Source organism: Xiphophorus couchianus, chromosome 21 (assembly GCF_001444195.1).
Source record: "Xiphophorus couchianus chromosome 21, X_couchianus-1.0, whole genome shotgun sequence".
Taxonomy (NCBI): Eukaryota; Metazoa; Chordata; class Actinopteri; order Cyprinodontiformes; family Poeciliidae; genus Xiphophorus; species Xiphophorus couchianus.
In genome coordinates, this window is record NC_040248.1 from 5,551,004 (window position 1) to 5,565,066 (window position 14,063).

General features: G+C 37.6%; 2 protein-coding genes across 2 annotated transcripts; both read left to right on the forward strand.

The window, feature by feature from the left end:
* The first annotated feature begins 317 nt into the window (after window positions 1-317).
* LOC114137010 (ADP-ribosyl cyclase/cyclic ADP-ribose hydrolase 1-like) lies at window positions 318-3,823 on the forward strand. The gene is made up of 8 exons (XM_028005488.1): window positions 318-569; window positions 649-769; window positions 858-993; window positions 1,079-1,152; window positions 1,658-1,731; window positions 2,292-2,375; window positions 2,656-2,739; window positions 2,837-3,823. The coding sequence occupies exons 1-8, from the start codon at window positions 415-417 to the stop codon at window positions 2,892-2,894; spliced, it is 786 nt and encodes a 261-aa protein (XP_027861289.1). The 5' UTR covers window positions 318-414; the 3' UTR covers window positions 2,895-3,823.
* A 5,135-nt stretch (window positions 3,824-8,958) lies between these two features.
* LOC114136563 (TNFAIP3-interacting protein 3-like) lies at window positions 8,959-13,140 on the forward strand. The gene is made up of 10 exons (XM_028004610.1): window positions 8,959-9,018; window positions 9,769-9,872; window positions 9,957-10,041; window positions 10,209-10,280; window positions 10,360-10,425; window positions 11,393-11,506; window positions 11,588-11,716; window positions 11,808-11,885; window positions 12,676-12,801; window positions 12,884-13,140. The coding sequence occupies exons 1-10, from the start codon at window positions 9,016-9,018 to the stop codon at window positions 12,998-13,000; spliced, it is 894 nt and encodes a 297-aa protein (XP_027860411.1). The 5' UTR covers window positions 8,959-9,015; the 3' UTR covers window positions 13,001-13,140.
* The last annotated feature ends 923 nt before the right edge of the window (window positions 13,141-14,063 follow it).

The window sequence follows — 14,063 nt, forward strand, 5'->3', positions numbered from 1 at the left end:
CAAACAAGAAGATATGGTCTTAAATTCTTTTCCCATGACTGAATGTCAGAACAAAAGACCCTTCAGTTTGGAATCAAACGCTACGTTCACTCTTCCTGCAGCTTGTTAAACTTCAACCTGCAGTGGATGTGTGTACCTCCCACATTCTTTTAATAGCAATAATAATAGCAGGATTTTATAAAATAATAGTTATTTAAACTCCTTTGCTTACATTTAGTTATAAAAATGCTAATTTGATAAAGGTGTATACGTCCATCCCTTTGTTTCACACCACTGATAGCACAGGGTTAATATAAGCAACCTTTGACCTCCGGAAATGTGCCTGTGATTGTGCTCCAGGTGTTTTTTAAGTTGCCGCTCTACAGAATAATTTCATTCCACTTAAAAGACGTTAGTGAGAGTGCAGCTTCTGCAATGGGGCTCAAAACAAACCTGGCCATAGCCGCTGGTCTCCTTCTCTTGGCTGTTGTAGTCGTGGTTCCACCAGCAACTCTCCTTTCTCCTCGAACGTCCCAGTTCAGGGCAACATTCAGGCAGAAATGTCAGGCTTTCCCAGAAACCAGCCAAAGGTAAAACCTCTCTTCAGTTTTTTAAAAAATGCTTGCAAAGCAAAGTTGCAGTGTTGTTTGGTTCTGCTTTGGTTTTCAGATGTGAACAGTTATTAAGTATGTTTGAGGAAGCCTATGTCGGAAAAGATCCATGTAACTTTCCAGATGAAGCTTACCATCCGCTCTTTGTGGAGAACCCCTTCATACATTCATGTGACAAGGTAATTGATTCTGGTTATAAAGCTGTCAGTGTACAACATCCAGGCATAATTTACAAGTTTTGACTTCCTTATCTCCTTCTTGCTTCAGACAATGTTCTGGAGCGACACAAAGGATCTGGTGCATCAGTTCTGTAAGGGAAGGAATCATTTCGTCTCCCTGGAGAACTCGCTGTTAGGGAACATTATGGATGGCCTGACATGGTGTGGAAAGAAGAGCAGCAAAGGCGAGAACATGTACCGTAGTCCATGATATGCTTCAACTGCTGCATGAGAGCTCACAGATAACATTGTGTTCTGGTTTGGTCGTAGACACATTCTTCTATTTGTGCGAAAAGTGTGATATCAACACCGTGTCTTCATTCTGGGTCAGAGCCTCTGCAGAGGTGAGCACTCCCAAAAAATGACTGACCAAAAATGTAGAAATGCTTCCAAGTTGGATTAATCCTTCTTAGAGTTTAACAGTTTCTGAATTCTTACAGAATTAATATTTCTACAGTATTTTATTTTATTTTATTTTATTTTTTACAAAGAAACAAGTTATGTTTATATTTTTATATAACCTCAACCCAATGATAAGTGTGTTTTCTGGAGGTTTCTTAAACACTGTGGATTTCTGTTACAGGTATTTATTTCAGCAACTCATTCTGTAGATTAATTACACACAGACCTGTGTCTTTAAGTGTTTATTACTGTTATTGATGATTATTTTAATTACTGTTAAAATAAACATGACATTTGAAGATAGAATATTAAATCAGACTGATAAATAAACACTTATAACAACTACATCTACACACTTAAAAACAGATGCATTTTTAATCTGACAATCTTCCTCATCATAACACTTTTTTCTAATTTATTGATTTTTTTTATTCACTGTTTGTACAGTTTGCAGACTATGCATGTGGAAATGCCAGTGTTCTGCTAAACGGAGCGATAAGCAAACCATTTGATCCCACCAGGTAAGCGCTGTGTGCAGTCACACAATGTCAGAGAAATTAAATGAATAAAATGCTTATCAGGCATAGTGGAGCTTTTTATCTGGTTACCAGATGTACCCTATAAACAATTTGCAGCAAATATTTTCTTTTTCATAGGAGAGTTCATAAAAGTGCCAAACATCTAGAGCAGGAACGTCTACAGTGTTGCGCCACTTGTTGCACCTGGAAGTGATTTGTTAGCATGAACAATTTTTACATTGATTTTTCCAAAATTGCAATTCAAGCAAGGCCTGCAATTGTAGATGGTTTGATGTAAAAACACACAGAAGGAGTAATTTCCATTTCTAGGTCTGTTCAGATTGTGCAGTGCATTAAACCACATTCCAGCTCTTCTGAGTTTGATTGGTTTAGTGTTTGAGAAGGTCGCTGTTTCCCGTTTGACCTCCAGATGTCATTAATTAAAAATCTGTTAACGTACATACATACCCATTTAGTTATGATTTAAAGTATTTATTGAACACATCTTTTTAGAGCAAGCGTTTTACAGTATTTCCTGTTTTTTTAATTGTTTGTTCTGCCAGTTACTTTGGAGCCGTCGAAGTTAGGAAACTCGCCTTTCCCAGAGTGCAGAGCCTGACTGTTATTCTTGTTATCAAGAATAATAAGTAAGTTTTTTTTTCCATATCTAGTTGTCTGCTGTACTTTATTTGTTAATTTGCTCTTTACTTTGTACGTGCTAGTTTTACTCTGAGTTTGTGTGTGATAGTTATATACCTCTATGTGTATTTTACACTCATAAAATGAATTTGTAAATTCAAAGTTCAATTTGTAATATGAAATGACAAATTATTTTATAACTAGTCTGAATGTGTAATAGTGACAGGCTTGTTCTGATAAGTCAAATACCAAGTGTGACTTTTTCGTTTGTGCTTTTCTTGTTTTCAGTGCAGATTGTAGCCACGAGTCTCTGCAGGTTTTACGAAACGTTCTGGATCCAAATGTTACTCTCCACTGCCGTTCGGTTACTGAGTAAGTTCAACCTAAACATATTGTACTGCAATACTTTTAATCAACACATGCCTTCGTAGATTAATGTAACTATGTTGTATTTTGTCTTTTACCATAGAGCCAAGCTACTGGAGTGTGTAGAAGCAGGTACAACCACTGATGCCTGTTGGGCTTAAAACTACAAGCTGCAAAGAGATATCTTAACAACTTAATTATATGTAACATATTTTATTACCATTCATAATTTGTATTTTATAGGTAGTATTTTGTGTTATAAAAGTGCATTTTGTCACTTATTCAAATTAAACCAGAATATTCAATGTACCTTATTGAGATTTTAGGGTATAAACTAAATTATTCCTCATTATGAGGTAGAGAGGAACCAATGCAAGGTTACAAAGATTTTTAGGCAATTACTTTAAAATCAGCCCCTTTACTCTGATAACTATAAATGAAATCCAGCACAACCAATTACCTTTAGATTAATAACAGAGTCCATTTATGTGTGCTTTAATCTCAATATAAATCCAGCTGTGGAAGCTGCAGCTAAATGCAGGATAATCCTGGCAGAAAACCTTAGAAGCTGGCAAAAGAACTGAAACTGGAGACGAGAGTCGGCTTCCAGCAGGACAAACATATAATGGGATAAATATTATTTATGAGTCAGAATAAACAGTTAATTAAAAAAGAAGTAATAAATAGATTTTATTGTCACTTTTACTGTCACGGTAGTACCACAAAAGAAAATCTGAATACAACTTTAAGTCCATCGCTCAGCCCTAAAATACAGTTGATGGAGGTTCTACAAAAACATAAATATAGAAAACCAGTTTTTTTTTATATCTACATATATTTTCTGCACAGTTTGTGGTGGTAACAGGAAAATGGTTCATTCATAGTTTTTAAAAGGGACTAAAATGTAATCAAATGAAAATATCTCTATAAAAAACCTATTATTTTTATAAAGTATTTCTATTCTTTAATTATGGAGTAGAAATTTAATCACAGTTTCTTGCCAAGCTTTCTAAGTTGCACTGGTGTAAATGAATAAGCCAGACCTGATAAGTTACCTATTGTAGCAAGATATTGATTAGTAATAAACCACTTTGACATCCTGACGGTGAGTGCCTGCTTTCTTTCTTTGTTCTCGTGAAACTACTACTTGACACTAAAAAGGGTTTGCAGACTTGAGAGTATAAATATACTTGAACCTGCTAAACCGCCAGAGAGACTAGAAAGTCTTCCAACAAACTCTCCGGTCCCACTCACTTCTGGGCTTCAATCCGCAGGCGTTGTCCACAAAAGGTCTCGCTCCGTTTCATGTGTAAACAAAAGGGAGCACCTGTTGTGCAGTTGACAAGATCAAAACGAGTGCGTAGAAAAATGTGTGTGAGTCCCTCGCAGTGGGAGTGCTGTGGCAGGAAGAAGGAGGCTCACTGACATGGGCTGAACCTCCTCTTTCCTTTCTGGTGACTTGCTGGTGTGTCACACGTACCGTAAAAGGGGCCTGAGTCGGTGCTGGGAACAAACGTTCGGGGTTGTCGCCACCCAGGTGCCGCATGAAAAAGGCCCCTTCATAAAAACCACAGCATGGCCCTCTGTGATGTACTGTAATGTCGGTAAACACGGTGGCAGTTTGAGTCACTCATAAAGCAACATTTATTTTAAATTTTTTTTTTTTTTCATGTTCTGCTTTTGAGACAATGGCAAAGTGCTGATGTGGCATTACTGAAAGCCATGAGGTCATTTTTTGACATTTGTGAATATTTGTTCTCACTGACATGAATCTGAACTTCATTTTTAAATCACTACTGCCTTCCTTTCTACATCCTCTTGTTTTACGAGCAAGACTTATTCACGTAGTTAGTTGGAAAAGCTTTACGGCCTCTTTTAGGCCGCTGACAAAAGCAGAAAATTTACTGCAGGTTAAGCCTGATCAGAATGACTGTGAGAGCGTCTCATACTTAAATCACACACAACCCAGACCAGAGAGACGTCCAGTGATCTTTTTTACTTCGTCTCAAACCGAGAACCAGGAAGAGGTATTTCACCTAGTTACTCATGAGGTTAGATTTCTTAGTGGATGTCGTGGATTTTCCAAAATGATCAAGCATTGAACCACTGATCTGGACTGTTTGTAGCTTTCTCAGAAGAAAACAGAAAAATCTGCATGGTGGGGAGAGGGCGGCTGAAAGGAGGGTGAAAATACGACTTGCTTTACGTAGGAAGACATTTACACAAACACGAGCAGAAAGTCAGAAAATGAAAGAGAAACCCAGAGCAGACGGGACGAGTTCACAGTGCAGACCTGAAGTTAAGGGCTATGATGAAAGGTTTTGGCACGTTTTTAAGATTAGTTTCAGGAAGAATCAAAATCTGATATATTGGCCAAGATTATGTGTATAAAACAAGGAATTTGACTTGCCCAGACATAAACTATAAATATATAAACTTTAGAGGAATAACGGAACAATATATACAAGTGTTTGCAGCCAATTTGTTGAATAAAAAGCAATGGAAATTACAATATTACAACTTCCACATACTTCTGCATGCCTCAGGTCACCTTGCTTGTGTTTGCAGCATATAAGAAGTAATAAACATAAGACTGAAATCATAACCTTACAACTCGTTTCTATTATTTTGTCAAATTTTTTCCTCTAATTTTTTAGTTTCTATCATTTTGCTTAGGCAAAAAAATCTATATGATGGTGTTCAAAACCAGTTTTAAACAAAAATGCATAACATTATGTATAGTTAAGCCCGAAATTATTCATGCCACTTACAGGAGTTTGGATTTGAGCAATAAAAGTTTAGGATGACGGTGGAAATTATAAATAGTAATATATACCAGTGGAAGAATGCAAAAAAGCAAGTAAGTAATTATTAGAATGATGGAATGACTATAAAGATGTTTTTAACCGATTATTATGAAGCATAGTAATCATTCTTAATATGCCATTTCTTTGCAAAGTGCCGTTACAAACAGATTTAGTATTTTCTTTTCAGAACTGATGCCTGTTTTCCATTGTTTTGTTGTCTTTTGAGAGACACCGTCTCATTTTCTATGAGAAGCAAAACTTTGGTTGGATGAAAAATAATTTTCCTCCTTTGGTACAAATGTTTTGGGGATTTATTGTTTTTACTATGAATAATTTTAGCAAAATGTTTTTTTAAGGGTGTTTCAAAATGCTACACATTATCCACACCAGACTAAAATCTTGCATTTGAATAGTGACCTTACTTCTGATCACAGAAGTTTTGCCACCTAGTTTTTGGGAAGTTATCAGAAATGTAATTTCTGAAAACTATAGATGTAGTTTTTAGGGTTAGTGGAAGTACACCAGTAACCGGTACTGCCTGCTTATGCAAGTATGTTTTATTTTTAAAATAGGATATGTTACTACATTGGTGTGTCAGCATGAATTAGATGAGGACATTAAGGAGAATCTGAGATTTTAAATATTTCGTAAACGAATCTGTAGGCCCGTTAGAGCATACTGGAAATATTAGCTAATAGTAATTTGTTAAGAATATGCAAAACCGTAAAGTTTCATGGGAAACTGTAAACGAAGAGTCAAAAGGGGCGTCTGCTGACCTCATTCAAGATAGGGATGTAAACTCACTGTAATAAGTAATTACAGTTGTCTAATTAAGAAACAAAGTTGTACTATTGTAGTTTTAATGTACAGATGACACCAGATATTTACATATAACCATTTCTTCTAAGTCTCTGACTTTAAAACAGATTAAACCTTTTATGTTTTAGGTGAGTAATTTCTTTTTGCTTATAAAGTTTCAACAAATCCTTAACAAAACAAAATACAATGGTTAAGTGGTTTGGCCCATTCTTCTTTGCCAAAATGTTTGAATTCAGCCTCGTCGGATGTTTCATTTGTAGCCTGTTTAATTTTTCACCCTTTTGCTCGTTTTGTTCCATCCAAAGCTGAACTTTATGGTCTGATTTGGATTATTCCCCTGAATCATAACCCTTTAGTCGACTTTAACATGAGGTCACACCTTTTAACTTTTTACAGACTCGGCAGATGCCAGTAACTTTGATTTCCACCTACATTTAGTTTATTTAGATCAGGAAATGATTTGCTGAATTTTGAGAATGATGTATCCTACTTCATCTTATCAGAAGGGTACTATTTTAGAAAATGTTTCTGTTTTTCATTCTGCAGATGTGACAATAAAATCAACTACTGATAGGGCCAAGTTACTACGGGTTGCTTTTATTTTTACCCTGATAAATAAAATAAATTAATTTAAATATATATTTTGTATTTACTCAGGTTATTATCGTCTGAGTCTAAAATTTATCTGAAAATCTAAAATATTTAAGTGTGAGAGAAAAACAAAAGCAATGTTCAAAGGAGCCAATACTTTTTTAACATCCCTTTATTTATGTGGTTCTGCTAATTCATTTTTGAAAACACAGAATATTTCTGAACTGTTTTGTATTTTTCTTTTGTTTTCCAATTTGGCACAACTGGAAATGAACATGTTTCTCTTATTTGCTGGAGTTTTTCTTGTTTCTCTCCTCTTTTTTTGTTGACATTTTGAGGATAAATAAAACAAACAAAAAAAAAATCCTAAATGTCTTTTATCCTCCCAGCCTGAGACGTCGGAATGTCTCAGCATAAAATCCGGGGAATCCAGCAACATCGGTTCAAAACCCCTGACAAAGCCTGACAAAAAAATAATAAGAAATGAAAGATTCCACTTTAATCAAACGATGCACAAGAACACGCACTCCAACACGGCGTAATGTGTGTTTCTGCGAGTTTTCATCCAGTATCCTTGGGAAAATACATGTTTGGTTGCTTGTTTGGGTGAAAATAACTCCAACCAAAGGATGATGGTTCAGATAATTGATCCTTTACTCCATCTGTCTGCACAAGATGAAAGGGGGCCGCCTTTCTGTACGTAGGGCAGTGAAAGGCCACAGATCCTCTGCTTATAGTTTCCACAGGTCATGGTAAAGAGCCCCTATGAGTCCAGTCCCCTGCCGCCGAGTTTACTGGAGGAGGAGCGGCGACGTATTTTCCCCTCTCCTTCTTCCCTGAAACAAGGCTGCTCTGACTCAGCAACTTTGAGAACAGGCTGTGAGTTTAGATTATGCAATAAGATTAGCCTGAGCGACGTGTGATTTTTCCCTTAACCCCACCGCTCTGTAGTTTACTGTTTTTTGGACAGTTTCATTTCAGTATTAGTGGCTCTGAAACGTTTGGTGTCGGCTGAGCAGCTGCAGTCAAACCACTCAGGAAGCCGAACAGAAGCGGTGCTGACACAGTTGACACCCGACCTCTAACTACAGGAAGCCTACTGTAAAAAAAAAAAAAAATGGAGATGTTTTCATGCCAGACGTGATTGTGAAAACAGATCTGCACTTGTGTTGTTTTGTTTGTTTGTTTTGAAAATTAGCTTCCTCGTTTTTAATGCTGAATCAGCCTCTTCCAGTCTTTTAAACATCTTACATTCATATTTCTGTATGGCACGCTTCCCATAATAAGCAAAAATGTTGCTGCTGCTGTTTGGAAATAAATGGTGATTAAACATGGTTTCCATTTTTCTTTTAAAAAAATGTCCAACGTTGGATGGGGAGCATTTATTTCTCTCTTTATCTGATTCTCACATTTGACCCAGTCAAACTGAGATGGAAGTTTTATCCAACCTCCACCTCAGTTTCAAGATTTTTGCAGCCTCTGACAAGTTTTGTTTGTTTTTTTAAATGTTTAGCTCAAATAAAAATGAGCTAAAAATAAAAACAAAAAAGCTATTCCAACACCATGTTGCTGCCACCAATACGTTTTACAGAGGTGATCTGTACTCCTACATTTATGTCATGTGATCCTTTTGTTGCCGTTTTCTACAAAATGTGTGCAAACTATACATAAGTGCTTCAATAAAAGTGTGGATACATTTTTTTTTTCAGGAAAATTGCGTAAATTCAAAGCAAATGACAACCAAACAAAACCTGAACAGCTGCTTTCATATTATCACGAAAACCTCCGTGTTTTATTTACGTAACTTTTTGCAGTGTGGTTGCAGACTTTTCTCTTAGTCATCGATTAATACTGTAAACACTTGGCAAATTACCGCACGCGCACTTTGTACTTTCCTTTCTTTTTCAAACTCCGTCAGCGGCCGCTCGTGAGGGAACCCCGGCGCCGCTGATTGGACGGCGTCGGTTTTAACACGTCACAGCGCTGCAGGATTAAATTTGCGCAGTGGAAGCAGAGGCGCTGAAACAGACACCTAAACCGGCTGAAGACGCCTCGGGGTTACAGCATGGTGAGTTACTGCACTGTACTTTTAATTCCGACTGTTTTATGGTATCAGGTGTAGAATTTATAGTAATCTGTACTGTTTTTAATTTAATTATTTTAGCGTGATAAATATTAAAAATCGCAACAATATGATTTGTTCTTATATTTTTTAATATTTTAGTATAATTCCTAATTTATTTTTTACATATTATCTTGAATTTATTTAACATAAGTGCTGCGTATCGTAAATTCCTAAGGCTGAAATGGCTAGAAACCTTAAAATTACATCCAATTAAATTAAATTAAATTAAATTTAAAACATAAAAGTTGAAAGAGGTTACTTGAGCGAGTTGCTCGACGCCGTTTAAAAACTATTGTGAGTGAGACGAAACAAGGGATGACTCACAGCCTTTTGTAATGCCTAAATGGAAATATCTGAACTGCCACGATGAAGCAAACATGTGGAGGTCAGATCATTTTCTGTGGGCTTGAACCGGATCTTACTCTGAATCACGTTCGAGTTGTTTTTGCGTCAGCAGCACCGCTGCAGGTTCTGACGCTCGTCTGTTGTAATGCTGAACTATGATTTGCTGGATATTGCTGAAACTAAACACAAACGCATAACTTTGAATTTTCTGCAAACAATATTATTATCTACGGCCAGGGGGAGAGTAAAGATGATGGCGAAAGTAATTAGTCTATTTTTTTTTTTCATGTTCAGATCTTTATGTGATATTTCATCAGTTTGGATTTGCCTTGTTTTGTTTTCTTACAGTCTGCGCATAGAAACACAGGAGACAGCTCGCCTGTTATGACGTCAGAGGTCACGCAACACAAACAAACCCACAGACTGTATCCAACACTGCCAAATATAAACAGGTGAGACTCTTTACGTCACCTCCTGAATATGAGATGACAGATTTATAGCTTTGAAACCAAATCATGTTTTGTTTATTTCTCTAGGTTGGAGGTTTGCTTGCCACTCGGCTCCACTGGGGAGAAACTTTGCGCAGCTGCTGAGAGTCACAATGAGCAGAAAGACACACAGGTTGGTGGAGGCGGGCAGTTTTTTAGTCTCATGATTCTCCCTTTACTGCAACAGTACAGCAAAACTTCCCGAACTGTGTAAAAGGAAGCTTTATGTTGCACAAATGCCTCACTCTAGGATGCTGCATATTAATGCTTCCTCATTTTCTTCTGATCGGTGTGATTCAGTTGGAAGAGCCGGTCAGCGGTTACTACGCCATGAAAGAGCAGATTCTCATCTTGGAGCAGCAGAATAAAGAGGTGTGAACATTTCAGAATTGAGTTGGATCAACTCATGCATTAAGTTTTGTTGCTTACAGAGTTCTCTGTTTTTATTCAGCTTCTTGCTATTAACAATAAGTGGGCAAAAGAGTACAAAACGATGGTGCAGTATTACATGAAGAAGGTAAGGACCACAAAGAGATTTTCTCATACAATACATACACATCTTTTGAACGTTTTGGGATTCTGCCTTATTATGTTGGATTTTCCTTTGGTTTTCAACATGTTACACACATGAGAAATTGACTGATGTGGTTTTAGAGCCTTTGTTTTGCTGCAGTCTCTTGATGGTCAGGAGTTTTATATTTTTGCTCATTAAGCAGATAAACAGCTGAAACTCAACTGGATTGAGTGTGTCCGGAAACATCACTTTTCAGGTCAATTTGAACTTTGACTAGGCCATTCCAACCCATAAATAGTCTTTGATCTGATTTGGATCTGGATGTTTGGGGATTTTGTTCAGCTGGGCGATGAACAAACTTCTTTTTTTTTTTTTTTTGGCAAGCTCGGCAAATTTCCTTCTTCCATGTTGGTAAAAAGTATTCCCACGGTTTGGTGTTTCACCCTGTGGTTGGTGTGCTGAGTGGAATGTGATATGTTTGTTTTGGGCCACATCTTGGGCATTTTGCATGTCGGCCAAGTGTTGGTGTCATTTAACCAGAGAACCATGTTCGCCATGTCTGCTGTGTTTCCCACATGGTGGTTGGAACTTCATGTTCGTTTCTTTCAAGAATGGCTTTCTTCCATGAAGACTATATTTGTAGAGTAAATGAGTGATAGTTATCCTGTTGACAGATTAGCTTTAGATTTGGATCTCTGCAGCTCCTCCACAGGTCACTTGGCTGCTTCGTCCAGCTTCTGTCCAACAGCAAATATCCATGTTTAGATTCAAACCATGTATAATTTTCCTTCAACATAACAAACATGCACTACTTTGTGTTTTGCTATAAATTCCCAGTAAATGTCAAAGCAGTTTGGTGCTGCAATGTGATGAAAATTAGAGAAGTTCAAGGGGTTTGAATACTTTCCACACTGTACTTTTTATTTAATTTAAGGTTATTTCAGCTTCCTGTTCTGCACTTTGTTCACAGGTCCAGGTTTTAAAAACATTAAAACAAGATGGCGTCTCTGAAGAGGAGAGGAGCGATGAAGAAGAGGGGCCTGTCACATTCTGTAAAAAGGAAAAGGTCCATAAAGACACTCAGGTAAATGCACCAGACAAGTTTCCAAAATTATAGTTTTTATTTTTTCCATTTCTAAGCTCTATCAATTTTTTTTTAATCCAGCCTGGAAAAGACGGAGTTCGAACCGAGTTACGGACTGCAGAGGAGGAAACCGAAGAGCTGCGAGCGCAGAACCACACCCTGACCTGTAGGTGGCAGCATCAGCAGCAGGAGATCAGGAGGCTCAACAAGGTCAGAACTCAGTTTCAAACACTTTACTCCTCGATTCAGCACAGAGGAGTGTTTACCAGCTGTAACATCAACTTCACTGTGTCTCCCGAAGGCCTTAGAGGAGACGATTCAGAGATCTCAGCCTCTGGAGAACAGCAGTGAAACACTACAAGACATCTGGAAACATCAGGTGAGAAATGATCACCGTCTGCTCCTCAAAGTACTCAGTGAAGGCGAATCTTATGGGATTTTTGTGTTATTTTAGCATAACTTTGGCTGTGTTGAGGAAAACTGCATAATATTATGACAGGTATTTTTGCAGAAATTTTTTTTTTGTTCAAATCTGGGAGGTGGGTGTCAGGTGTTTGGATTTCTGAAATTGGCACTTAAGAGGTTAAATATTGATTAAAAATGTATTATTATTTGCTTTGTGTAGTGAGGAGAGATCCATTCATAATTTTCTGTTTACTGGCGTCGGGTCACAATCACTGTTTATGACAGGATTTATAAACACGTCTTACATTTTGATTTACAAACTCTGAAAAAATAAAAAGCAGTTTTTAAAATCTGTTTAAGACAATGTGGGTAACCCCCGTTTGTAGTGTTGCTTCCAAAAATCTAATTAAGATCTTTATAGACACACACTAGGCCATAAAGTGTTTATAAATTCAAATCTTCATATCAGGGAGGACAGAGTCAAGGTAAAGTGCTGCTGGGGTTGCTATGGTGGTGCAGGGGCAAAGCGCGACCCACGTATTGAGGCCTTAGTCCTCGTGGCGGTGGTCGCAGGTTCGATTCCCGGCCTGGTGACATTTGCCGCATGTCTTCTCCCTCTCTCGTTATCCTGTTTCCTGTCAAACTACTATCAAATAAAGGCCACTAGTGCTAACAAAACCTTTAAAAAACAATAAAGTGCTGCTACAACAGACTGAATCATCTCCACTGATGTCAGGACATGTTGTCATTGTTACCCGTTTTAGGCTGAAGTCTACAAGGAGGACTTCCTGAAAGAGCGCAGGGACCGGGAGAGGCTAAAGGGGAAAAATCTGGAACTGGAGAAGCGATATAAAAAGGTTCATGACGAGCTGCGTGTCTTCAAATCCCAGGTACATCAAACGGGTTTTTTTTCGCTTGTAATTTTCCAAGTCGAACCCAACGGATGCTGACGTGGCGCTTTCGCTCTTCCAGGTGACTTTGGCGCAGCCGGTGCACTGCTGTTCCTGCACGAATCGACGCAAATATCCGGACAGGGAGCAGCAGCACGTCCAGCAGCAACAGCGCTACACTTTCAGCAGCAAAGACTGAATGAAACGTTTAGGGTTTGAACGATGATGTTTCGGTGGATCTCAGTGGAGGAGGAGGTCCTGACAGAAGAGCCTTCAGAAGGACAACCTGCAGCAGCTTCATGTTACTGAAGACACAGAAAATGTTGTGCTGTCAAAACACTATGACGGATGTAAGACCTCAAGGGAATGCATATTAATGTATGCAAGAAAGGAAGGAATAAAACAACCATAATTGTTTGCTTTATCACATAGTAAGGAAAAGGAGCTGAATCTATGCTGTAACTACAGCTTATAGCATCCGACTTCTTATACACTATTAACATTTAACCACTTTTAGGACTTCGCTTTTTGCTTTTAGGGATTAGAAAAAGACAAAAAATAAACTCTATGAAGTACTTGATGTAGTTTTTTTTTCCAAGAAAAGTTATATTTTATACAGTGTATTTATTTATTTAGGTATGATGAATTTAACGGCACTTGTATTTTCCATAGTTGATTATTTATGATGAAAATAAACTATTTTCTTTACGTTTTGACTCTGCATATCATTCGAGAAATACTGCTGACTATGTATATAGATATCTATATTCTAGTTAAACCCTTTCGTGCATGAATTAGGATTCTTTGTGTCAGGATTTGTTTCCATTTTTTTATTTTCTTAAGGCACAGGTGTCAAACTCCAGTCCTAGAAGGCCACTGCCCTGCAATTTTTAGATGTGCCTCTGCTGCACCACCTGAGTAGAATAATTAGGTCAATAGCAAGACTCTGGAGAACTGATCTACACAAGGAGGAGGTAGTTAAGCCATTTCATCCCAGTGTTTTGTACCTGTGGCACATCTAAAAACTGCAGGACAGCGGCCCTTGAGGACTGGAGTTTGACACCTCTGTCTTAAGGCATAAAAAAAGGTAGGAAAAAATTTTTTGAAAGTTTTGTTGTTTTATTTTTAGGTGATCAATTGTAATTTTGTCCAAATACAAAGTTGTTATTTGAAAAATACATCAGTAGTGTTGTTCTATAGGGGTTCTCTGATGTCACAATGTTTTTCTTACCTGCAAGAGTCGTCTACAGTAGGAGGAGGAA

Bases quoted from the DNA above. Each gene is read 5' to 3' on its own strand.
- LOC114137010 (XM_028005488.1), top strand. From the start codon at position 415: ATGGGGCTCAAAACAAACCTGGCCATAGCCGCTGGTCTCCTTCTCTTG. The intron at 994-1,078 runs GCGAGAACATGT...GTTTGGTCGTAG, and splicing joins TGGAAAGAAGAGCAGCAAAG to ACACATTCTTCTATTTGTGC. The intron at 1,732-2,291 runs GTAAGCGCTGTG...TTGTTCTGCCAG, and splicing joins AAACCATTTGATCCCACCAG to TTACTTTGGAGCCGTCGAAG.
- LOC114136563 (XM_028004610.1), top strand. The intron at 11,886-12,675 runs GTGAGAAATGAT...TACCCGTTTTAG, and splicing joins AAGACATCTGGAAACATCAG to GCTGAAGTCTACAAGGAGGA. The intron at 12,802-12,883 runs GTACATCAAACG...TCGCTCTTCCAG, and splicing joins TGCGTGTCTTCAAATCCCAG to GTGACTTTGGCGCAGCCGGT.